At 40.9% G+C, this 25375-nt stretch overlaps 1 protein-coding gene across 1 annotated transcript; it reads right to left on the bottom strand.

The window, feature by feature from the left end:
• Window positions 1-696: 696 nt before the first annotated feature.
• LOC137341554 (vesicle transport protein GOT1B) lies at window positions 697-24885 on the bottom strand. Its single transcript, XM_068004729.1, has 5 exons — window positions 24718-24885; window positions 20723-20814; window positions 18594-18772; window positions 14922-15003; window positions 697-2555 (listed from the first exon to the last, which is right to left on the bottom strand). Exons 1-5 carry the CDS (start codon window positions 24740-24742, stop codon window positions 2517-2519), a joined length of 417 nt encoding a protein of 138 aa, XP_067860830.1. The 5' UTR covers window positions 24743-24885; the 3' UTR covers window positions 697-2516.
• Window positions 24886-25375: the final 490 nt, after the last annotated feature.

The following is a 25375-nucleotide window of genomic DNA, read 5'->3' on the forward strand; positions in this document are numbered from 1 at the left end:
GACTGGGATACAAGCATTCCCAGAAAATCCACTCATGATGGAACATTTCAACCCAGAAGACTACTGCAAACCTATGGCATTTGCAGAAGTGTGTTAGAATTCCCAAAGGTCCACTGCACCGCCAGCATTGGGCCCCATTTTTAGCTACCTCACTACAACAGTTTAGAAAGTTATCCTATTCAAGCCCTTAATTCAGATTAAGTGCAGCTTCTTAATAGTGGCATTTACAGAAGTATCTAGCTGCCTTCAGGGACGCCCAAGCCCAGAGTGATGGATGAAACGATGGACTGACTCTTCAATCCGGTTTTCTTAAATCCATAAATTTAGAAGACAAACTGGGCTCGAGACTTGTGCACTTCCACAAACTTGTTGATTTTGGGGACACCGGATCTCTTCATTTCTTTACCATGGTGCACATCAAGACAGGATAAGTTATCTGTTTTCCAAATGAACAGATATTTCTTTAAAGACAGCTAACTCAGTGGAAAGATCAGTGTCCTCATAAAATGGAGACGGAGAAGAGGGAAAAGGGGATCACACCCACCCAACTATTTTATACTGATTTCCTACCCACAATCCATTAAAAATTAAAATAACTACACCTTTTTTTTATAAAAGTTTGTTCAATGTTTGAAAGGATTGGTATATTAAATACATGCAAACTTTTCTTTACAAGTGCTTTAGAAAACCAGCGACAACCATAATTAATTTTTATTTGCTTTCTGCAGTTTAGAAACATGAACAGAATCCCAAGTTCTGGATATATATTCACAACAAAAGATACGACAATGCATTGACTTCTGCTCGAGGTTGGCAGCAGCATACAAAAAAAATTGCAATTCTGACATGTTTAGCAGTTGCCATATACATTGCAAAAAAAAATTCCTACTTTGTGCTGGAACAAATACTAGAATTTGTAGTTTTGTTTTGGTGTGGTATACAGAATTATGCAACCAACCAGAATTCTATTCCTATAAATTTTTTTTAAAAGTTTGAAATCTTTTTCAAAGTATACCTCCACTCTCGATTACATTCATGGCTGACTTGCCCCCTGTAGTTTGTCTCCAGCTGAGCTACTATCTTGTATACAAGTTACTTAAGATGAAAACACACGTCCCAATAAAGTACTACTACAGATTATGAAAATTGCACCAGCAGTTCTGGTGTTTTCACAGGGTGGCATTTTAGAAATTATTTGGTTTCCAAAGTTAAAGTCAACAAGCGCCCTTACTGACAATGAACCAATATAATTTTTTTTTGAGCTTCTACTTTTAAATACTTCATATAAATTAGCTGATAATCTGGGTCAGATAAATTATCAGTCTCTTATTTCTAAAAGATCAGAAAGGTTGATTTCCATAGTAGAATTTCCTTTTGGTCAAGTACAGCACCCATGCCACTAGAAGTCAATGTTATTTTTACTATTTTGCTTTTTTTTAAAAATAAATGAAAAACATTTTCTCCCATTGGCAGATAAATGTGGGGCTTTCAAAACACTGCACATATAAGCAAAACATACTGATATTCAGTTTTAGCAATCCACAGTGACGATTGTCACCATATTAAGGGAACATTTCATTAAAAAAATTCAGTGATAATCATTTGCTTCAAACATTTATTTACAATATTTTAACACTAAGAAGAATTTGTATGTTTGAGAAGGTAATCTTTCTAAAAAAAAATCTGCTTTAATACCTATAATCACCATCTGTTAAAGGTACATAATAAGTCAGGTGTTTGTACGAAAGTCCTGTCAAATGAGGCAGACACAAAGATAAAAACTCATTAACCTGGCCTTTCACATAGGAAAATACAGGTATAACACAAGAGACAATGATGTGATCAAAAATATCTACAGGGAGGGACAAACACAAATGGGGCAAGACAATCATGGATGTAAGCTAGTTTTTTTTTTAAATGTAAAAGACAAGATCAGCCAAATATATATACATTTATTAAGTGAATAATGGTACAAGGCCCATTGGTTCAAGTGTCTTAATTACTTGACTTGCAAACCAAAAAGTGGCAGTAAGTCAGAGTCCTTCTGATTTTTCAAATTCACTTGCCTTAGTTGAATGAGGTTCAATGGAACAAAGGGCCGTTCACGAGCAAGATGTTCCTTCTCAGCTGGTCTTGCTTGATTCAATTCACCCAGTTTAAGATCCACTTCCTTCCTGCTGATCATTGAGCAGCATTGATGGTGGCAATGGTGGAGCCCACAGCCCAGCCCATCCTGCCCTCCCTGCTGGAGGAAGTGTGGTGCCAAGCATCCTGCATGGACAGACATTTAGAAGACGTGGGGGAGGGGAGGAAAAGGTCAAAAAGAGTGGATTTCATTGCCATGACCACCTTTTCCCCTCTACGTCAAAATATTTTGATACAACGAATGTTACCAAGTTTTATTTGTTCCTACACAGGTAACTCAGTAAAATATAAATTTAGAAATTTTGCCTTAGGTGAACCTTATAAATATATTATACAGTATACTTCTGTAGCAGCTGTCCATCCAGTCTGTGTTATACCATGCTGTTGCTTTCTCCAACTTTATCTACAAACTGCAAAAAAAAGGAATCTTAATTAACCAAAACATAACTAAGAGCTGCTATTACATTAGTTTCAATATTCAAAGACTTTGATTCAGTTGTCTTACATCAATGACAATTAAAAAAACATTCAAAACTCACACTGCTTCACTGACCATTAAAAAACCAGTGCAATTAACTCACCTCCCAAATGGGAGTTCTCTCTCCATGCACTAATCTAAAGGGCAGGGCCAATACCAAAACAGATTCTTGAGCCCTATTACCATAGGAATCATTTATATTAAGTAAATTATATAATTTTTGAAGGAGTGATTTGATTTTTCTACATATTTAACATATTATAGATTATATTAGAGCTGAATTTGAAAGACCTGTGCTTGTGATAATCATAACTTTGGCGGCCCTCCATACTTGTGACACAAGCCAGTAACAACTACAGATGCTCTCCTTTATAGTCCAAAATAATTTCAAAACCAATTAGAAAGTTTTTGATAAGGGCAAGCTTTGTTTTTTTAAAAAAGGGTTCTTTTCTCCCTTTCCCCGGTTAGTTTTCTCAATGCTATACACCATCCCATGCAACCTGCTCCCAGCTCTAAAACAAGCTACCAGTATGGCTGGGAGCAGCCCATGGTACTACCACTACAATTACTAAATTCCCATCCGTCAGCTCAGCAGTGACAATGGGGCCGAATGAATTCACTCCACTGTTGTCAGTTCTGAACCAGCCCTGGCCGTGTCAGTCACCTGTATCCCTTTCTGTGACAAGTAACTCTTGACATTGTCTATCCAGCACTTCCTTGGTCTTCCTCGGCTTCTTGTTCCATTTGTGTGCAGGGCCATGAAAGGTATTTTAGCAGTTTCCATTCTTAAACCATGCCCATACCACTGCCGACGTCTTTTTTGGATCATCTGTAGGAGCGCCGTTTCTTGTCCACGCCATGTTCTTATTATATTATTCTAGATTCTTAGTATCCTGGATACTCCCAGTATTCCTCTCAACCAACCCATCTCTGCTGTTAGTATCTTTTGCTTCATAAACTCTTGCCTTTGTTTTTAACCAAAATATCTTTAGCCTTCCATATCCTGCTTAATCTTCCAATGCTAGTCCAACCCTTCTTTTGGTGACTCTCAAATATTCCATGACTGCTTCCAAGTAGCTGATCTCCATATTTTGAACACAAATGTAAATGCATAAGAGACATCCATAACTCAGTACAACAGTATGAAAAATAAAGAGTGCATGGTGATACAAATTGGGGGTGCAATGAGTTGGTTCAGAGTCGTAGGACATAGACCTGCACCCACAATTTTCTGTGCAGTAAGTTTTCTAACCTAACCTTCAATGGGGAGGTGGGAGAAGTGCAGCACACCCCCTAGCAGCTTGTAATACAATAGCATTGGGAGCAGGTTTCCAGCCTATCTTCTTGATCAAGGAAGGTGCATAGCACAGGGATACTTCAGTAAAGGGGAAAAAGAGCAAATAAGTTAAATCACCTCATAGTCCATGGGTTCCAAATGAATAGGTTCCAAATACTGAAGTTTGTATCATCCATTAGATCAACATTGAATTTAATATTCTGTTACCATCTCCTCTGCACTTTCAGCACACACAATTTAAAATTAGAGTGCTCCCGTGCTGTGAGCATAGTATATAAGGGGCCAGCTCTGATTATCAGTGTAGTGCATAGCTTGGGGAAAGCAATTTCACATCAGATAAAAACAGTACAGGCCTCCTGAGTTCAACTCGCAGAAGTATGATTGGATCTGGTTTTTGTTAGAATGTTAAAAATAAAAACTATTTCAGAAATCTCTCTCAACAAAAGAGTCAATGAAGCACGTCATTCAGCCCAAGGAACATTAGGGTCACAGTATTTCTACCCTATAGATCTATTCTTTAACGCACTATGGGCTAAATTTCCCAAGATCCATACCATCTATGGGGAGTCGTATGCAGCGAGTGGCTTATTGGAGAATTGTGGGTGACCACCAGTCATTTTCCGCTCAGAGTGCGGGCAGCACACTCATGATTTTCTAATAAGCTGCTCTTTGCGTGCGAGTTCCGATCAGTGGCACAGGGTCTGGGTTAGTGCCCCATGTACATCTTATTAGCTTGGCTTGCAGTTTTTAAATTAAGTTAAGTTCGCACTATATCTCCGCAAAAAAAAGCAATGCTAAACTAGACTGCTGTAGGCAGTAGTCTTCCCTCCAGGTTATGAAAAAATACCATTATGAAAATGTAACAAGGTACGTACTTCATGCTCAGCCTCCTTTATGATATCGTCAGCTTTAAAGATATTTAACGGAACAATTATTAACAAGTAGCATAGTACCAGCAAATTCATTATTCAAAGCGTTAGATGGCTTGATTATGTAAACATTTTCTTGCAGGTTCATTTGAACAAAAGGCAAAAATGAACAGAACACATACCAACAGATGATCTAAATGTAAAGGAGCTGTCACTTGGGAGTTTGAGACTTTAAACGTGGACTCCCAGAAACTGTTATCTTAGGAGGACGTTCTGCCACAAGGTGCAGTGTGTAAACATAATGTGGATTGACACCTAATAGTAGAACACAACCATTTCAAAACAAGTTTAAGTTGAGAGTCAGACACTCTGACTACACAGATACTTACATTTTTTGGAAACCAGAAACTCAAATAGATTCAAAAGTGTTAGTGATCAGCCCATGGCTGTGTGTTTTGGATTTTGCCAATTTGAAAGGCCACTTTAAAAAAATTGTTTTTTTTTTTGGAACGACTGATTCTTCCACTTTTACTGGTAACACTTCAAACAACTGCAGCGCATGATTAACATAATGCAGAGTTGGTTACTGAATTTCCACTTGGAGATCATCCATAACTCAGTTTTATCCTCACCCCACATTTATGTGAATGAGAATTTATGAATTGCAGAATGCTGAATATCATAAAGGGAGATGAGAACATTACAGTACAAGGAAGAAGTTGCAACTATATAGTACCTTATGCCTTCAGCATGTTCCAAAGCACTTCGCAACCAATGAATTACATTTGAAGTGCAGTCAGCACTGCTGTTCTGTTGACAAATGCAGCAGCCAATTGTGCACAGCATGGTACCAGAAACAGCAAATTAAATGACCAATTATTTGTTTATGGTGGTGTTGGCTGAGGCAGAAGTGTTGGCCAGACACCAGTAGAACTCGCAGCTCTTTTTCAAATAGTGTCATTGATCTTTATGACTGGCACAACAGGCAGAGGGAATCCTGTTTTTCATCTCCTCAGACAGACAGTAGTTCTAACAATGCAATACTCCTTCAGTACTGCACAGGTTTGTCAGAGTAGATTCTGTATTCAAGTCCTGGAGCGGGGCTTAAACCCATGACCTTCTGATTCAAAATTGTAAACAATTTTACAACACCAAGTTATAGTCCAGCAATTTTATTTTAAATTCACAAGCTTTCGGAGGCTACCTCCTTCCTCAGGTGAACGATGTGGAAAATGAGGAAGGAGGTAGCCTCCGAAAGCTTGTGAATTTAAAATAAAATTGCTGGACTATAACTTGGTGTTGTAAAATTGTTTACAATTGTCAACCCCAGTCCATCACCGGCATCTCCACATTCTGATTCAAAGGCAGGAGTGCTATCAACTGAGCTAAGTGACACTTGAATAATCTCTTTATATTGTAGCATGAAGTGGTCCAATGATCTGTCCAAGTAAAAGTTTTCACGAGTAGCATAGGCGCCAGGTCTGCCTTTAAATGGCTGACCTTCCATAAAGGAAGCGATCCTATTGTAGTTACCAAACCACCTGACATACATGTCAGCTGCTACTAAAATACAGAAAATGCTGGGAATACACAGCAGCTGAGACAGCATCTGGAAAGAGAAAAGGCAGGTTACGATATTTTGGGTGTATCCTTCAGAATTGATGAAGCGTACACACCCGAAATATTAACCTGTATTTTCTTTTCACAGAAGCTGACACGACTTGCAGCGTATTTCCAGAATTTTGTTTTAAATTTCCAGCATTTACAGTTTTTGTATTTCTACTAAAATACATTTGCACCCCCCAAACTATAATTAAATTTTATACAGAAGTGAACAAATCTTAGACATCCCCACCTGAGATATGACTTGAGGATGCTTCAATTACATGTTTTTAAAAAAAGCTGAAAATGAGATGGGATGGAAAATCTAGGTGAAAGTCCCATCATAAGCAAGAAATTACTACAAGGTTTACTCAATTATTAAACGATGGAATATTTGTTGTGGGATAAACATAGAAAATTTGCTTTAAATGCAATTAATGTCAAATTGCTTTTCTTTAGTTAGGGGAAAGTAACAGTCCCCAGGATTAGAAAAGTTTAGATTTTTTTTGCACCTTAAGTTAAATATGGCATGAGGAAGATGCAGGCCAGGAGCACCCTCTACTCTGTCCTAACAAATGTGCCCTCATACATTAATCTGCCCTGGGTACAAGGTGGCGCAGAGTGAAGGTTTTCAAACTGGGGTCATTGAACCCTAGTGAGTCTACAAGGTCAGCAGATTTCTGTGCTCTTCTCTATTTGTTAAATTATTAGCATGCTATTTCTATTGCTGCATATTAATTTTAAAAAATTTGTGCAATGATAGCACTAATCCTTTTATGATGAGCTGTTCACCATGTTGCTTGTTTTTTAAAAATTTAATTGCTCATTAAATCAAGTAAATCACTCGCTTGTTTTTGCACTCCAATCCTAATGTATATAAAACATAAATGAATGAGCATTACCTATCTTTGCATGTCTTCCTCATTCTTCAACTGAAGTTCATCTTCGATATTCATTGAAATTCCTCCCCCTGTCCCATCCCTGCTGCTGATTTGGAGCAACTGGCACTTTTTAAATTTGCTTTTCTCAATAATTCCTCATTGTGCGGGCACTGTCCAGGCAGTCTCTCTGTTCTTGTGTGAATCTGCCCACTTTTCTGTCTTTACATATCAGATATGTTCAATAGAGTTGTAGAAGCAAACAAGACCTATGCTTGAATTAGGGTCTACGGTAACTCCTATTAGTCGGGGAGGACCTACTACACTTTAAAGAGAATAAAATGAAGTTGTATTTTAGTTAAATGTTTCTTATCCTTAACATGCCTGAAAATATGACTATTATCCAAGCAATAGTTAATACTGAACTCTGTGCACAAGAGGACGAATGGCTCAAAGTTAACAATGAAGATAAACTGATGTGGAACACATAGAACTGGGCATTACTACTGCATAAGAAACGTTCCAGATTTTTTGGTGGTTTTTCCCTACTTTTGTGCTTTATTTCTGATCTACTCGGATGCTCCCACAGTATGCACCATTGCTCGCCTAAAAGGGCAGGTAAGTGGGTTATGCCCCTAGACCTTTACTGATACTACTCGAGACAGCTAAGGAAGGTAGAAAAGCAACTTTCCATAAGATTCATCATCTGATTTTTGCTTCCCTGTGTGAAAGCCTCTAGTACCTCCTCCAGAAAACATGACTGGGATTCCTGTAGAGGATTTGTGGGCATAGGTTCTTCGATCCCGTGCCCAAAATAATGATGTGCCAGCACACTATTATCCAGCCAGCTAGATGATCAATGTTTTAAAGGATGCTAAATCTCCTCTATTGGTCACCTGTAAACCAAAATAAACACTGCAAAAAACAATGACTTGATGCATCAAACCTAACTGACTGCCACATCACCAAATTATCCAAGCACTATACAATTTTTGAACTACATAATATGGCACATTCTCGTGTAAATCAAACACAATGGCATCACCCAAAAAAAAACTTCATAAACAGCAAAATAATCTGTGTCAACGGAATACTTAGGGGTTTAAATGTTCTACCTGTCTCCTCTAGCATGAATACAGAAAATGTTCTAAAAGCTTCCATTATAGAAATACCAAATCCACCTGTCAGCAACTGAATACCAAAGCTTAAAATGACTCTGCTAGCAATTCTGCGGTGAAGCCACATACTCATATTCCTGAAAATAGATGACAGCTGGGAAGCCTCCATTTGTATCAGAAGTTGTGAACTCAATCTACACAAGAAAGTTTAGTTTATCTACCACCTATGAAAAACAATTTCTTTCAGAGGTCACCACAACTTCTTCAATGACATAATTCTACTGCCTACCAGCACCATAAAGTAGCTTGAAGGCCATGTAAAACTGGAAGCAACTAATTATCTGGGTAGATTCTCCTTTTGAACAGCTCAAAAAATAAAATTCATTTAATGCTCTCAACACCAAGGAATTCCAGTTGCTGCACTTTCATCTTCTAACAAGATACCAGGAACACACATTCTGCATTAAGTGTTTATCCCCATCATTTCTTTCACCTTTAACAATCTTTACTCAACTGTACTTGGAAATTGTCAATGCTTGTGATGTCATGGACAAAGTGTAAAGGATTCAATTGATGAGAAAGACAAACATTAAAAATGGGAAAAAAAACACAAGCCCCAAAGACAGTGACTCGTGTTTAGTGCAGTTTTATGGGTTTGGATAGTTCCCAGTAACTCACTCACGTGACCATTCGCCCTGTCTGAGATGTACAGCAAGTGTCAGCAGACTACTTGACCATAGGGAGTATTACAGCCAATCTATGCTCACCATATACCCACACACATGCATGGCTCAGCTAGGGTCATTTTGAAGCAATATGCAACAAACCATGGCTGAATTTTCCTTCCCCCAGCCACAGGCACAGAGGCCCGATGTAGTGTCTCCCCCATTGTTCCAGCTGAGATCAGCTAACTCGAACCTAGAACCTATTTTGACCATCAATCAGTACCAAGGATCCATTTATTCATAAACATTGTGGAGCCAAAAATATTTTTAGGCAAAAATCAGATAAATCACCAATATACGCACAGCATAAAACAGATTACGCAGTGGAATGTTGAGTCTATCCCACTATTACAATCAACTGTATCCAACTGCCAGTTTATCCCTTGTGGATTAAACTCTCAGTGTACTGCACACCCTTTATAAAGTGTGCATTAAGTAGCATTTTTAAAAAACTGGTAATACCTACTGCTGAGGGAAAATTGCTTTTAATATTATAGTATCCATAATTCAACGGGTACTAAAGTTCTTTCAGTTCTAGGTCACCAGGATACACGTGCTGCAGTGGGCACAGTGACTACTTATCTACTGCCACAATGTGTACTGTATGTTTATTTATAAAATAAGAAGTTTTGTGCATGAATGTATGTCTTCCATTTGTTTTCCAATCGGTCCAGTAGTGACCACGTCTTAAAAGCAAAACAACCATGACAGTTACTTCCACGTTCACCTGTGAGCCACCATCCCCAAAACCTGGACTGACAATGGCACCAATTGAGTATTCCAACATGACAAAGGAATGGAGTGACAGCATGTATCTGTTGAGCCCTGACCTCCTAGTAGCACCATGAGAACCTGGCAATTCTTCCTTTTCATTTGCATATGTTGCGCCACTTGGACACTGGCTTTCACGCCCAGTCACTGACCAGCTCTCGCACTACTGAATTCTCACACCCATAAGCCATGGAATATTGACCTCATAACTTGAATTTCTTTTTCCTGTAATGCTTACTGACAGGTTCCTGATTGCAACTAAGGAGAGGCAAAATAACCTCTCCACAAGTGCAGAAAAAGATTCTCCAGTACACCAAGGCAAATTACTACAAAATTGGAGACAAATCTGAAAAGTTATAGCCTACTCCATATGGAATCCAGAGTAGAATTGAACCAGTGTCAATCCACAAAACAGATGGTAGTCATGATGTGGAGATGCCGGTGATGGACTGGGGTTGACAATTGTAAACAATTTTACAACACCAAGTTATGAACACGGTGATTGCCTTGGCAACGGGCAGTTGCAGGGGCAGTCTGTAAACACCATGTATTATTCAATATGTATAAATGCGTAGGCTTCAAGGAGATCTTGAAACATTTACCTGAGGAAGGAGAAAATCTCCGAAAGCTTGTGAATTTAAAATAAAATTGCTGGACTATAACTTGGTGTTGTAAAATTGTTTACAATTCACAAAACAGATGGCAAAGCTGTCAGCAAATCCTCAAATCAATGTAAAAACTGCCAACTACTACTTTCCTCTCTTTACAAATGAGGCACAAAGCTCAAGGCTGGACACAAAATTTCACGTAGCCATCTTGCCACTGTCCTACCTTTAAGGGAAGAAATCACAGGTACTGGATGTTACCAACTGAGCTAGGAAGATTCAAATACCCATTAAAGGACTGGAATCTGATAAAGTTTCTTGGCTCACAAATTCAACAGAATCATACCTCTTGAACAGAAAGCCCTGCTGACAAAACTTTCCATGATGTGCTGAAGGTAGGCTCTCTCCTAAAGTCCTTTAAGTACTATTGGGTGGCACAACTCCAGGAATCATTGGCTGGAACACAGCCACTCCACAGAACTTGTGGCTGGGAATGGAGGATTACACCACCTTGCTAGCCCTTCTACACATCATTCCTTTCAGGCTTCTAGTCCTGGGAAAAGACCTTGGGAACCCAAAACACCCCCTAATATCAATAACAGCCCAGAGAGAAGCATGTATCAAATTGAAACATGTATCAAATTTGTACACAACAATGACCTCCGAAAGGAGCTCACTGCAAGTGAAGGCATGACTAAAAGAGCATTACTCAAGTAGGCAAACTGTTTCCTGAGAACCAAATCATTTCCGCCCAGCAACTCATTGACAAGTTCCACCTTATGCCACAGAACTTATACTACCTCTAACGACCCTACCATTCACCCCAAAATACAGCGTAAACCGACCCCATTACAAATATTCCTCTGTAGCACAAAGCTGCCCTGAGGACATCATCTTCCACCCTGCCAACCTCCATGATAGCTCCAAGTAGACATCATCGCAGGTGCAAAATCTTTGAGACCACATGGAGCTCTTGGAAGCAAGGTGTGGGTCACTCAATAAGAGGGGAATGGTGGAGGACATGATGTGGTTTCACCTACAGCAGAGGAGAAGGCCAGTTCAAAATCTTGCACCAAATATGCATTATCCCATATAAACAACACAAATTCCACCCAAGACATAATTGATGGTGGAACTACAGCCGAACAGATACTCAACGGCATACATTCTGGTCTGGTCCAGGACTTCTGGATTAAGATCTGATTCGCTATAAGGACTATTCCCCATCCTCCAGAACCCACTGTATCTAATTGGCCTGTTTCAAAACAGAAGAGTGCCCCACAGGTTGCACTCAATCTGCTCTAACTTTTCAGAAGAAAAAAGGTGAACCCACTGACGTGGTGCAGCACAACACCCACAAAAATAAAAATGGACCAATCAATTGTGCGATATTTGCAGTCTGAGTGAGTAACATAAAGGCTGTACATGAAACCAGGGGAACATGTGCAGGCCAATCCCATCTCCAGCCTCCCCAACTCCCTCCTGTTCCTTCTCATCCAACCGAAGGGGCTCCAGGACTATTTGACGACGAAAACCACCCCAGCCTCCCAATCACACCAGCACTCAGAGAGACTGCCCAAATCCCACTCTCACCCAGGACTTCAATTCCCAACACGCTCTCCTCACCCATTCTAAGCTCCACGCTCCCCTATCAAGCCTCAATATCTAGTGCGTCACCACATAATATAACCTGCAATACAAAATAATTATGGATGAAGGCAAATCTTAATTCATCCACCCAGAGATCCTAATGTCCCCCCACTTGGGGGGGGGGGGGCGGGGGAATTGGGAACATAAGGGTCACTCTAAATGGATTAAATTGTTTCTTAAACAATTGCAAGGGTTTTCGCCTCCACTAGTCCATTCTACATATTGATCGGGGGTGGGGACGGTGTGCGCGCGCGCGCGTGTGTGTGTGAGAAGAATTTCCTGATATCAGTTCTAAAATGACCTTTTATTAGTTTTAACCTGTGTCCCCTTGTTCTACTCCTGCGTTTTAATTTAAATGACCTTTTATTAGTTTTAACCTGTGTCCCCTTGTTCTACTCCTGCGTTTTAATTTAAAATAGCATTCCGGGTTAACTTTTTCTATAACCCGTAACAATCTTATATATGTCTAGAAGATCAGCTCTCAGATGCATCTTTTTTATGCTGAAAAGCCCAAGTTGCTCCAGTTTTTCCTCATAACTGGGACCCCTGACACTATGGATCAGCCTCATGCCTCTTCTCTACACTACCTCCAACACTTGAATTTCTTTCGATTCTTGGCAACCAAAAACGGGCTGCAGTATTCAAGGTGTGGTCTAACCAGAACATTATAAAGTTTGATCACTACCTCCTCTGACTTCACTATGCAGTTCAATACCCTACTGGCATTATTGATTGATGCTCTGCATCGGTTAGACATTTTTAATGTCGAGCCTACTAAGAATAACTCGGTCTCCATCGCTTTGTCCATAGCTATTTCAACACCATTCATGGAGTATGTGTGTCATCTATTTTTCCTTTTTATGTGTAGCACTTTACACTTGTCTGCATTAAATGTCATCTGCCACTGTTCTGCCCACTTACATATTTTGCCCAACTCATTCTGTAATTTCAGAACTGCCTCTTCCAATTCTACAGCCCTAACTATTTTGGTATCATTTGCAAACTTGATCACTTTGCATTGAGTTTCTGAATCCAGGTCATGATGTCATTATGTAAATCATGAAGAATGGTGGTCCCTGTACTGAGCCCTGAGGGACCCCATCTCTCTCATAAGTCCTCTAACGAGTACTTGTCGTTTCCTACCCTTCAAGCAGTTTCTTATCCATTCCCAGGGCTTATTCTTAACCTCCAGAGCTTTCAGCCTGTCATGTGGAACTTTATCAAAACCCCTTTGGAAGTCAAAGTACACCTCTTCATAGGGTTTACTACAGTCCACTTGGGTTGTTCATTCCTCAAAGATAAGGAGATTGGTTAGGCAGGATCTTACCCTTCTGAATCCATGTCAACTAGGTTATTTCTGAACAAATGACCAAGTTTTATGCCTAATAATGAATTGTCTTATTTTACATGAAATGGAAGTAAAACTAATGGATCTGTAGTTGCCCGAGTCTGTTTTGTCACCATTTTGGAACATGGGCATCACATTAGCCTGTTTCCAATCTACTGGTACCGCCCCACTGTCCATTGATCCCTCAATCATTACCAGTACTTCACAAATCTCTTTCCTCGTCTCTTGCAGCACAGTGGATCTATTTGATTTGAACCATTTGTAGGACTTCCATCTCAGTTATATCAATGTAATTGAGTTTACTTGGGGTCTCTTGGTTTAGGGGAGGACATATTGCTGTCTGCCATTACCCAAGACAACCAATTGCAAAAGCAAGTAAAATATTCAGAAGTATTGCTAGGATGATTCGATATAAAATAAACACCAACTATATTGTCCTTGTATAAGACCTTGGTTAGGCCTAATCTAGAACACTAGATTTTTTGGTCCAGTTTTGGTCCCCTCATATGGTGGGCGATAAGGATCTTTTTACTCTATTCGGGGAAATTCAATTGAGATTTTTTTTAAATGAAGGGACTAGACTGCATCCATGTGGATAGACTATTTGAATTAGACAGGTTAGGTAGAACCAAGGATCATGCATATGTCAACGAAGTATCGACTTAGGTTAGATGTCAGAATTTTCTTTTCACAAGGGGTCATCTACCTTTGGAACAAGTTGCTTGCTGGTTCATGTAGTGAGTGCGAATTCACTCCAAGCATTCAAAAGGGAACTGAACAAGTTCCTGGCTGTGACTGACATCACAGCGTACAAAAGGTAGGTGGAGTATTGGTCAATGTGACTCATGGTCACTGTGGCCTCCTGAACACGTTTTGATTGTCTTCGGGGAGTTGGAGAGGAATTTCCCAGATTTTGTTCCCCTTCAATTGCCGTGGGTTTTTATTTAATCGATTTTTTTGTTTGCCTCTTGCAAGAGATTACATGACTGCTGGTGGGTAGGGGCAGATGGTGCAATTGAACACCATTAACCCAATGACTATATGGGACAAGCTCAATGGACCAGCTGGTCTTCTCCTGCCCGTCATTTTCGTATGTAACTGTGAGCTTTACGGAATTCAATAAAATGCTTTATAAACTCCACTCCATACAAATTACAATATGCAATATATAGCTGAAAGTGAGGTTAATGCTGCAATTCAATCTGAGTTCTGCAGTTCATGGCCACTGAGTTTTTCCCCTTTCAGTTAGGAGGACACTTAAAATAGTTTGGCTAAATAACAGGCCCTATAATTCACTGCCAGCTATTGATTGTAGACTTAGGAACAGCATCTGTTAAAAGCACATTAAGAATTCAGAATTGTTTTTAACCTTCTTTAAATGGTGCAAGATGGCATGATTATACACTAACATGCATTGAATAATATAAATACTTACTGAGTTTATTCCAGGTAAATTCAGAATGGAGCCTAATATAGGCACTCGTCTAATAAAGCCAACCACCACTGGGAAGAAACCCCTAGCAAAAAAAAAGAGGGAAAACAATAGGCTTTTAGGAAATGAAACTTTTTGGGTAAAAAACACACAAAATGTACTAGAACTACAGGCAATGAAGTCAAGTCTTCAGTTTGTCTCTTTGTTACAAAGCAGGTGTGAACAATACAAACTTACTCATTTGGTAGCACTTAGCCCTTTCTGCATATTTTTGAACTTTCCCGGATTCACTTTAAAGTTACAAGATCCTCTATCGCATGAAAGTCCACTTTAATTTTGATAATTAAAATCCGAGGAATAAACATAAGGGACTGTACTACTTTAAAGAATTAAGACCAGATAATAGCTTCTGTTAACCAACAAAACAAAGAAACGTGACTTCCATTGTTCAGTTAACATTGCAGGCCTGGCTTAGTGATGTTATATGAATTTAACTGAGAATTTAAAAAATAACTTTCCTTAAAATCTACATTAACAGATGTTGTAAAATTCCTAATTCTATGTCAAAAGAAAGCCTCTCCAGCAAGCACCAGATGATTAGATCTGTTTCATTAGTAAACGAGACAGTTTGTTATATTAATTTGTCCTTAACAAATTGAGAAATGAAGGATACACCAGTAAATTGGGACGGTATACAATCATAATATAGAATCCAATAAGGAAAATGATTAATATCATGCTTTACTTTCTTTAAATCATCTTTCTCACAAATGTGTTATTTTTTCCAATAAAGCATACAGCAAATTGATGCATTACTGATTATTAAACATAAAAAATGATGTATGGTCACAACATTCCAAAGGCATTGCACCTGTCGGAGGCTCTGAGAGTGTTATGTGACACACCTTTATGTGATATGACCAGCTAAAGCAAAAATATATAAAACACGCCTAAAATCACCTAAGAGGGGAATTATGTTTTAAAAAAAGATTCTACAAAAAAAAAGAAACACTGCCCATGACACAAAGCAGAAAATCAAAAACCACTCTCCAATACCCCCACCAGCTGAGAGAAAAATATCCTACCCTGGACGTCCCCCACACCCCGACTGAATGGATAAAATCCATACCAGGCATGCCCAGCTGACAGCAAAATCCACTCCGCCCCAAATAAGTTTGCTGGGCTAAGAGAGGCAGTGGGATAACTTTTAATGTTATGACAGAGTGCAAGGGAACAGCTTTCTTCTAATGTTAAATAGATTCCATAATAAGTTTCAAAAGTTCCCAGGAGTTCCACTCTTAAAACGTGGCTTTGCACCAGGCTAGTTACAATACACTCACAAGCAATGAAGGATAGTAAACATTGAGGAGGATAGTGATAGACTTCAAGAGGATATAGACAGGCTGGTGGCATGGGCAGACACACGGCAGATGAAATTTAACGCAGAAAAATGCAAAGTGATACATTTCGGTAGGAAGAATGAGGAGAGGCAATATAAACTAGAGGGCACAACTCTAAAGAGGGTGCAGGAATAGAGAGACCAGGGGGTAAACGTACACAGGTCGGTGAAGGTAGCAGGACAGGTTGAGAAAACGGTTAAGAAAGCATACGGGATCCTAGGCTTTATAAATAGAAGCATAGAGTATAAAAGCGAGGAAGTTATGTTGAACCATCATAAAACACTGGTTCAGCCACAATTGGAGTATTGGTTCCAATTCTGGGCACCGCACTTTAGGAAGGGTGTCAAGGCCTTAGAGAGGGTGTAGAAAAGATTTACTAGAATGGTTCCAGGGATGAGGGACCTTAGTTATGTGGATAGACTGGAACAGGGAGATCTGGGGGTTTATGTGCACAAATTGTTGAAGGTGACAATGCAGGTTGAGAAAGCAGTTAAAAAAGCATACAGGATCCTGGGCTTTATAAACAGAGGCATAGAGTACAAAAGTATGGAAACTATGATGAACCTTTATAAAACATTGGTTCGGCCACAACTGGAATACTGTGTCCAGTTCTGGACACCGCACTTTAGGAAAGATGTGAAGGCCTTAGAGAGGGGGCAGAAGAGATTTACTAGACTGATTGTAAGGATGAGGGACTTTAGTTACGTGGATAAACTGGAGAAGCTAGGGTTGTTCTCCTTGGAACAGAGATGGTTGCAAGGAGATTTGATAGAGGTATTCAAAATCATGAAGGGTCCAGACAGAGTAGATAGAGAGAAACTGTTCCCATTGTGGAAGGGTCGGGACATAGATTTAAGGTGATTGGCAAAGGTGACATGAGGAAAAACTTTTTTACACAGTGAGTGGTTAGGATCTGGAATGCAATGCTAGAGGGAGTGGTGGAGGTAGATTCAATCATGGCCTTCAAAAGGGAACTGGATAAGTACTTGAAAGGAAAAAATTTGCAGGGCTACGGGGATGGGGCAGGGGAGTGGGACTAGCTGGATTGCTCTTGAATAGGGCCGAATGGCCTCCTTCTGTGCTGTAACCTTTCTATGGTTCTATGAATGTATCTACTAGAGGTGATCTGGCACCTCCCATCTTTGATGCGCTCAGAAATCAGATTACTGATCCAATGCCCAAGTTCGACTCACGCATTGGCACCTGAAACAGCTTTGCATTGATGCAAACGAAGCAGTAAAACAGTGTTTGTGTGCGGATAAAGAGATTTAAAAAGTTAAATCATATTGGGCTAGAATTGCTGTCAAATAATCAGCAAGTTTAGTGTGCACACCGTTATAAATGTGTAAATTGTCCAGCAACCTGTGGCGTGGAAGAGATCACCCCTGTGCGATACTCCGCCGTTAGCCACGAAGATTGCAGCTCGCCTTCAACCTCCCCATGAGTTTCAGAAAATTGCTGCATTTGCCCATTAATTGCCAATTAAATTCGCCGCAGAAAGTCAGGGCTGGTACTTAACAGCGCAAGTAACTTTTTAATGACCAGAGTTATGTTCCTGTAATGCCTATCAACCTCTCCAACCCAGAAAGGGAACAATTGAAACTGTGGAGTCTCATTCCTGCAGGTAGTAAATTGTTCTTAGAGATTTTTAAAGTTTTAAATTTTTTTTTCTTACTTTTCCTTTCTGTCTCTTTTAATCCAATCTTTCTTTCCCTCTCCTTATTACTCTTTCTGTACCTGATTTGACTTTAATTCACCCTATTTCTTTCTCAATCCTTGAATCTCATTGGTTAAGGAGACAGACTGTTGTTCCTGTCGTTCACCAAGGTCCCAGATTCCCTGTTCGATCAGCCATGATCATTTTGAATGGCGCAGCAGGCCCGAAGGGTCGAATGGCCTACTCTTGCTCCTATTTTCTATGTTTCCATGTTCCCCTCGCCATTATCCGCTCGCACTTCCAGCAATTTGCAGTACAAAAAATATTCAAGCTGAAAGGTGAGGGAAAAAGTTTAAAGGGGTACGCTGCGAGATACCCTGCTCCAGCAAATTCTGGGCCAGTAGGTATCCTGAAGCCCACTTCAAGTAATGAATTCCAGCCTCTTAATTATTGTTTGTCCAATCACCACTGGAACCAATGATCTTATTGCTATTTTTTTGTTTAATTCTAGTGCCCAAAATTTAGAGAAATCAACTATCCATAACACCAGCATACTTTGTTTTATGGAGAGTGGAGTGGATAATGAATCAGTCAGTAAGAGTCCTAATGTAATCTTACCTGAATAAAAGAAAGAATCCATAGATTTCGAGAACCATGCCTATTACAGGCCAGCCAAGCAGCACCACAAAAATACCACCCAGAAAAAAACCCGTGGCTTTCATTTTGTGTTTCTGGAAGAAGAACCTGAAAGTCCTTTCTAAACCAATTACAAAGGACAAGCCCGCCACAAATAAAATCTGTAAAGGAAAAAAAAATCAAGCTTGTAAGAAGGACCTACCTGGAATGGCTGAAAAGCATACATGTACGAGACCGTGCATCCAATTTAGAACCCCAGGCTGTAAACTTTAAACACAGAGCATTCCTCCCAACATCTAGTTCTTCCCAACAGTATTTTCTATCATTCTGAAGTGTACGTTTTCCCCTCATCAAGAGCAGTCAAGTGTTATGAAATAGGATAATAGCTGAATTATTTAATATGCAAAACACTTATTTGTACTCTGGATGGTTTCTTTGTGGTCAGATGATTTTGTGAATACTAAAGGTAAGCAAATCAATTGTGGGCAGAAGTACCTCCATATGTCACAGGTATCCAATGAACTTTGAAGCATGAATATCTAGGCATAAAGTAGCTGAAGTCCTATACAATTGGAAATTTTTTCTATACATCTACATTCCATAAAGTTTAGCTGAAAATTTTCAAAACAGACATCAGTTACAGTGCTGTCACTAGGATTTCAACACGATAATGGCTGCTTAAACTTTATGTATCATGTCAACAACAACTTACATTTATATAGCGCCTTTAACGTAGTAAAATGTCCCAAGGCGCATCACAGGAGAGTAATCAAACAAAATTTGACACTGAGCCACATAAGGAGATATTAGGACAGATGACCAAAAGCTTGGGCAAAGAGGTAGGTTTTAAGGAGCATCTTAAAGGAGAGAGAGGTAGAGAGGCGGAGAGGTTTAGGGGGGGAATTCCAGAGCTTAGGGCCTAGGCAGCTGAAGGCACGGCTGCCAATGGTGGAGTGATTAAAATTGGTGATGCACAAGAGGCCAGAATTGGAGGAGCGTAGAGATCCTTGAGGATTGTAGGAATGGAGGAGGTTACAGAGATAGGGAGGTGCGAGGCCATGGAGGGATTTGAAAACAAGGATGAGAATTTTAAGCAGCTCATCTCAGGGTCAAATAGCACGGCAAGATTGTGAATGGTCTGGTTCAGCCTCAGACAGTGGCCAGGGAGAGGAATGGAGTTGGTGGCTAGGTAATGGGAGTTCATGGCGGAGACTGAAGACACTGGCTTCGGTCTTCCCAATATTTAGTTGGAGGAATTTTTTGCTCATCCAGTCGGACAAGGGAGGGTCAAGGGAAGTGGTGGTGATGTAGAACTGGGTGTCGTCAGCTTACATGTGAAACTTGAAGTTGTGTTTTCGGATGATGTCGCTGAGGGGAGGCATGTAGATGAGAAATAGGAGGGGCCCAAGGATGGATCCTTGTGGAACTCAAGGTAACAGAGCAGGAGTGGGAAGAGAAGTCATTGCAGGTGATTCTTTGGCTACGACTGGATAGATATGAATGGAACCAAGCGAGCCACTAGAAAAACCACCCAGCAGTTACAATTACATTTTGTCCTTCCAACTTGGGTTGCGCCTGTAGAGAGCTTTTTGAGAAGAACAAAACCGAGCCAAAAGAACAAGAAACATGCACCAAAGCCTGTGAACTACTGGTGGTTACAGGTTTATTACTGAATTAGAAATGACGATTTAAGAGCATCACACATGATGCACATTGCACAACACTGAGGATATTGGCTTATGTACCAACATTCTAAACATGCCTAGTAACAACACTGAGTTACACTGCAGTACAGGAGAGTTGTTTTTAAATTGGATTCTTATTTTCAATCAGCTTCATATATCCTACCTTAAGTCTTAGATCAAAATTATCTCAATGTTTCTCCTGCCACCTACTAGACATAATACAAAAACAGATGTTCTTTTCAAAGGAATGGACGTCAGAGTGAAGTAGTAATAAAAAGTACAACTTGGTTCCCCCTTTTTCTTTTTAAAAAAAAAGATATGATCAATTATAGCAAAGGGCATCTACACGTCAAAAAGATTAGTTTGTCATGATGGGGATAAATTCAGACTTTAGAGAAGCACATAGGTTCAATAAACCAAACTTACATTTCCTATCGCAAGGAGTGCCTTGTCAAAGAACAGAACCATGCCAAAGAACAGGAAAAACACGCCAAAGCCTGTTAATCCCATTCCAATTTCTGTAAAGGAAGCACATAAAAATATATTACAATCAGACTTAACATTCTGTCCTTCACTCTGGATTATCCAAAGCACAAGCCTCACTTCAAACTGAAAGTGTACAATGTTACTGATGGACAGCAACCAAAATTTTTGGCAACTAAGGAAGGATATAGTTGCCATAGAGGGAGTGCAGCAAAGGTTCACCAGAATTATTCCTGGGATGGCAGGACTGTCGTATGAGGAGAGATTGGGTTGACTCGGCCTGTATTCACTCGAGTTTAGAAGAATGAGAGGGGATCTCATTGAAACATATAAAATTCTGACAGGGCTACACAGACTGGATGCAGGGAGGATGTTTCCACTGGCTGGTGGGGGGGGGGGGGGGGGTTCCAGAATGAGGGGGTCACAGTCTCAGGATACAGGGTAGGACATTTAGGACTGAGATGAGGAGAAATTTCTTCACTCAGAGGGTGGTGAACCTGTGGAATTCTCTACCACAGAAGGTTGCGGAGGCCACATCACTGAATATATTTAAGAAGGAGCTAGATAGATTTCTAGACACAAAAGGCATCATGGGGTATGGGGAGAGAGCAGGAATACGGTATTGAGATAGAGGATCAGCCATGATCATATTGAAAGGCGGAGCAGGCTCGAAGGGCCGTATGGCCTACTCTTGCTTCTATTTTCTATGTTTCTATGTAACTACACTTAGTGAAGGGCATGCAAATGTGAAGAATGCCACATCAAATGTTCTATATATGGCAACAACATTAAAGCAAGAAAGCCTAACTTAAGGGAAAAGGTGCCAAACCCTTTTTGAATTTTATTGGGCATTGAAAACATTACTTTCCCACACTGCTATTCGTGACACAAAGCACATAAATCAATTTTTGTGCGCAGTAGGAGCTGCCTGTGCGTTTGTAGTGCTACAAGCAAAAATAACATTTGCAAAACAAATGATTCTATATCTCGTCCTACACTTTTTTTTTAAAAAAAGCATAATTTCTTTATCCTCCCTACACAACATATCCAGGCAAAGAAGCCTCCAGACATCGAAGGGAGGGGCATCGTGTACCAAAAGGTTCATTCAATTGTTCAGAGTTTAAACATGTAAAATTTGCAAAAAATGTTTCAAAGGGCATGATTGGGCATTGTCCTTGATGGTTACTGTAGTTCCTGCTGAGATATTGAAACGTTGTATTTTTGTTCATAATATTTCCACTTTAAGACTGAAACCAAATTGCAGGGAATTAATTTGCTGAAATGTGGCAGTAAAATCACTGATACTACAATTACTCTTACATACATTTCTTGCAATTAACCTCGGTGGAAGGGATATTCCTACTACCCGGTCAGATAAAAACTTACTGGGGTTGAGTTTCCGCTAGTTATATCAGCGCAATCCCGGCGGAATTGGCCGGACCAGCGCAACAGATCGGGGAATTTTAAACGCAATTGACTTACGCCCAAAACCACTTGTGTTAGAAACTGACTAGTGTACACCAATGAAACTATTAAATGGTTCAGAATAATTATTTTTTTAAAAAGTCATTTTCAGTGATTCTAAATCGGGTTACTCACAGGTGGAGGACTGGACACCCTTATTAAAAATGCTTATTTTTGCTGATAAACCCATTTCCAGCTGTATTAATAAGACTGCACCAGGTTACCACTCAAATACATCAAGGAATACTTTTAATGGAAAGAAAAAAAAGAAACAATTACATTCTAATGGTCAATGGAAGATTTTACGTTTGTGATTATGCAAATGATTTTTAATGGAAACTTGAGGCCTAATCTAACCAGTGCAATTTCAAGCACATTTTGGGTGCAATTTCCTAATTGTGCCCAAAGCAGAAACTCTACCCCACTGTGTTTGGATGGTTGTACAGTTGGATTTATATAGTCACTTTCATATCAATGCTAATGTTTTTGGGTGCACAATGTGAAAGTGGTAATATAACTTGAGCTCTGATCAGACACTTGAATGCAATAATGCCAAGGGATGAGAGACTCTCTTTCTAGACGGCATCTCAAACTGTTTGGGCTTTGCATCGTGTGGGCTGTAACCCCAATCTGGTGTGAATCTTTTTTTTTCAAGGTGTTTATGCAGCCTGTTGAATTCCCTGGGCATTTGAGGCAAATCTACAGCCCACTTTTCCCTAATACAATTCCCTAATTCAAGTACATATGTGCAGAGTTTTCATCTGTCAGGTAGACATCAAGTCACAGCCTGCAGTATAACTCTCAGTTAAGACTAGGTAGTGTAGTATAACTGCACCTGTACATGACGGTCCAAGTGTAGACTTACCCCATTTCAAATCTATCCCTTTTATAAAAACTTATTGCGTTGGTCACTCCATTTGATATGGAATTAATTGGGTTTGAGATGCACTTGATTTTTGTTAAAATAATTTTTTTTTTTAAAAGGGGTTTAAAATATTCTTGAGGAATTAAGCTACTTTTTCATAAGCATATTGTTTCTTCAACAGTGTATCATCTTAAATCATACCATCACTCTTAGGAGTAACTATTTTTAAAATCTGAAAACCAAATAAAACAAGGGTTTGGGTATTTAACATCAGATTTCTTCTCCTTTTCGTTTCAATTTTATCTCAAGGATAAATACAAGCGAGGGAGAGCATTTGATCCATCTAGCTTATCTTATGCACAAAAGGCAATTTGGTTTAGTGCCTTAATCATCAATAAAAATTGCTCTGGATACATCCCATGATACAAAAAGCCATGCTATACAAGGGGAATGAGTTAGACGATCAAAGCCAGAATACAAAAAGGTGACTCCTACACTATTTTCCCAGGGGCCAAAATTTGCAACAGAGGATTATGCTGCACTTGAAAAAGTAAAACTTAAGAGTGTCTTATCCACACTGATAATATTATGATTTAAATCACAAGTTTAATTAGATTGTACATTTAATTATTTTAGTGGTGCTTCCTCAGTTTGAGGGGACACTTGTGCAGTTGCCTGTTAGTGACAGGCTGTGGCTCAGCGGTAGCACTCTCACCTGAGTAAGAAGGTTCTGGGTTCCAGTCTCAGTCCAGATATTTGAGGACATCGAGGCTGACAATCCAGTGCAATACTGAGGGAGTGCTGCAATGTTGGAAGGGCCGTCTTTCGGATGGGACGTTAAACCGAAGTCCCGTCTGCCCTCTCAAGTGGATGTATAAGATCTGGCAGCACTATTCCAAGAGCAGGGGAGTTCTCTCCAGTGTCCTGGCCAATATTTATCCCTCCACCAACATCACTAAAACAGATGATCTGGTCACTGCTGTTTGTGGGATCTTGCTGTGCACAAATTGGCTGCATAGTTTCCTACATTACAACAGTGACTACACTTCAAAAAGTACTTTATTGGCTGTAAAGCGCTTTGGGACGACCTGAGGTCACGAAAGGCGCTATATAAATGCAAGTCTATCTATCTAACCAGCATCATCCCCATTAGCTTATTTAAACCGGGCAACAAGTGATTTAGGTTTCCACAGAAAGCCGCTTCTACTTGCTCACCCTCACGTGTGCTCCTCAAATGTTGTTTGTACCGACACGAGTGAATATTCACACGCAGCGAGACCCCCTACAATTAGCCGCCATCACCCTAACTGGGAGCGGGGCGCCGCTGTTCAGACTCGGTCTAACTCCATTGACCACAGGGTTATGCTCAAGCCAGGCAAGCCTCCCGTGTTTATTGGGTCCGCTTCAAAGGCTTGACTGACACGGTTAATGAATGGCCGCCCGGTGCCCACAGCTGTTGCGTTGCGGACCGGCCCGGCCCGGCCCCAGGCCGGTATGTAGGCCGCAGGGCGGTTTATTTTTAAAAAGGAAAGGGCCAGCCCCTCCCCGGTTCACAGCTCAGCTGCAAGCGGGCCCCGCTCGGGGTGGACACGTCCCCGGGATCACTTACTCTGCGAGTCCGTCAGGGAAATCATGTTGGCGGCCGCTGATTCTCATCGGCTTCTCAAAATCCACATCAGCCGCCACGTCTTCCGGAAACACGCGCCTCCCCCCGCCCCCCGTCACCTAGCACCCGCTGCTTCCGAGGGCGGCGGCGCGCGCACGCCGTGCCGAGTGATTGACAGCGGAGGAGGCCCCGCCTCCCTCTGGTGCGCACGGTGCCGAGTGATTGACGGGGGGAGGAGGCCCCGCCTCCCTCTGGTGCCGAGTGATTGACGGGGAAGGAGGTTCCATCTCTGGTGCGCGCGGTGCCGTGTGATTGACAGAGGGGAGGAGGCCCCGCCTCCCTCTGGTGCGCGCGGTGCCGAGTGATTGACGGGGGGAGGAGGCCCCGCCTCCCTCTGGTGCGCGCGGTGCCGAGTGATTGACGGGGGGAGGAGGCCCCGCCTCCCTCTGGTGCCGAGTGATTGACGGGGGGAGGAGGCCCCGCCTCCCTCTGGTGCCGAGTGATTGACGGGGAAGGAGGTTCCATCTCTGGTGCGCGCGGTGCCGTGTGATTGACAGAGGGGAGGAGGCCCCGCCTCCCTCTGGTGCGCGCGGTGCCGAGTGATTGACGGGGGGAGGAGGCCCCGCCTCCCTCTGGTGCGCGCGGTGCCGAGTGATTGACG

This window comes from Heptranchias perlo, chromosome 24 (assembly GCF_035084215.1).
Source record: "Heptranchias perlo isolate sHepPer1 chromosome 24, sHepPer1.hap1, whole genome shotgun sequence".
Taxonomy (NCBI): domain Eukaryota; kingdom Metazoa; phylum Chordata; class Chondrichthyes; order Hexanchiformes; family Hexanchidae; genus Heptranchias; species Heptranchias perlo.

Excerpts from the sequence above, each read along its gene's own strand:
- LOC137341554 (XM_068004729.1), bottom strand. The coding sequence starts at position 24,742 with ATGATTTCCCTGACGGACTCGCAGA. Across the intron at positions 20,815-24,717 it reads TTCCCTGACGGACTCGCAGA|AAATTGGAATGGGATTAACA; the intron begins GTAAGTGATCCC and ends CTTCCTTTACAG. Across the intron at positions 15,004-18,593 it reads GGATTCTTTCTTTTATTCAG|GGGTTTCTTCCCAGTGGTGG; the intron begins GTAAGATTACAT and ends TTTTTTTGCTAG.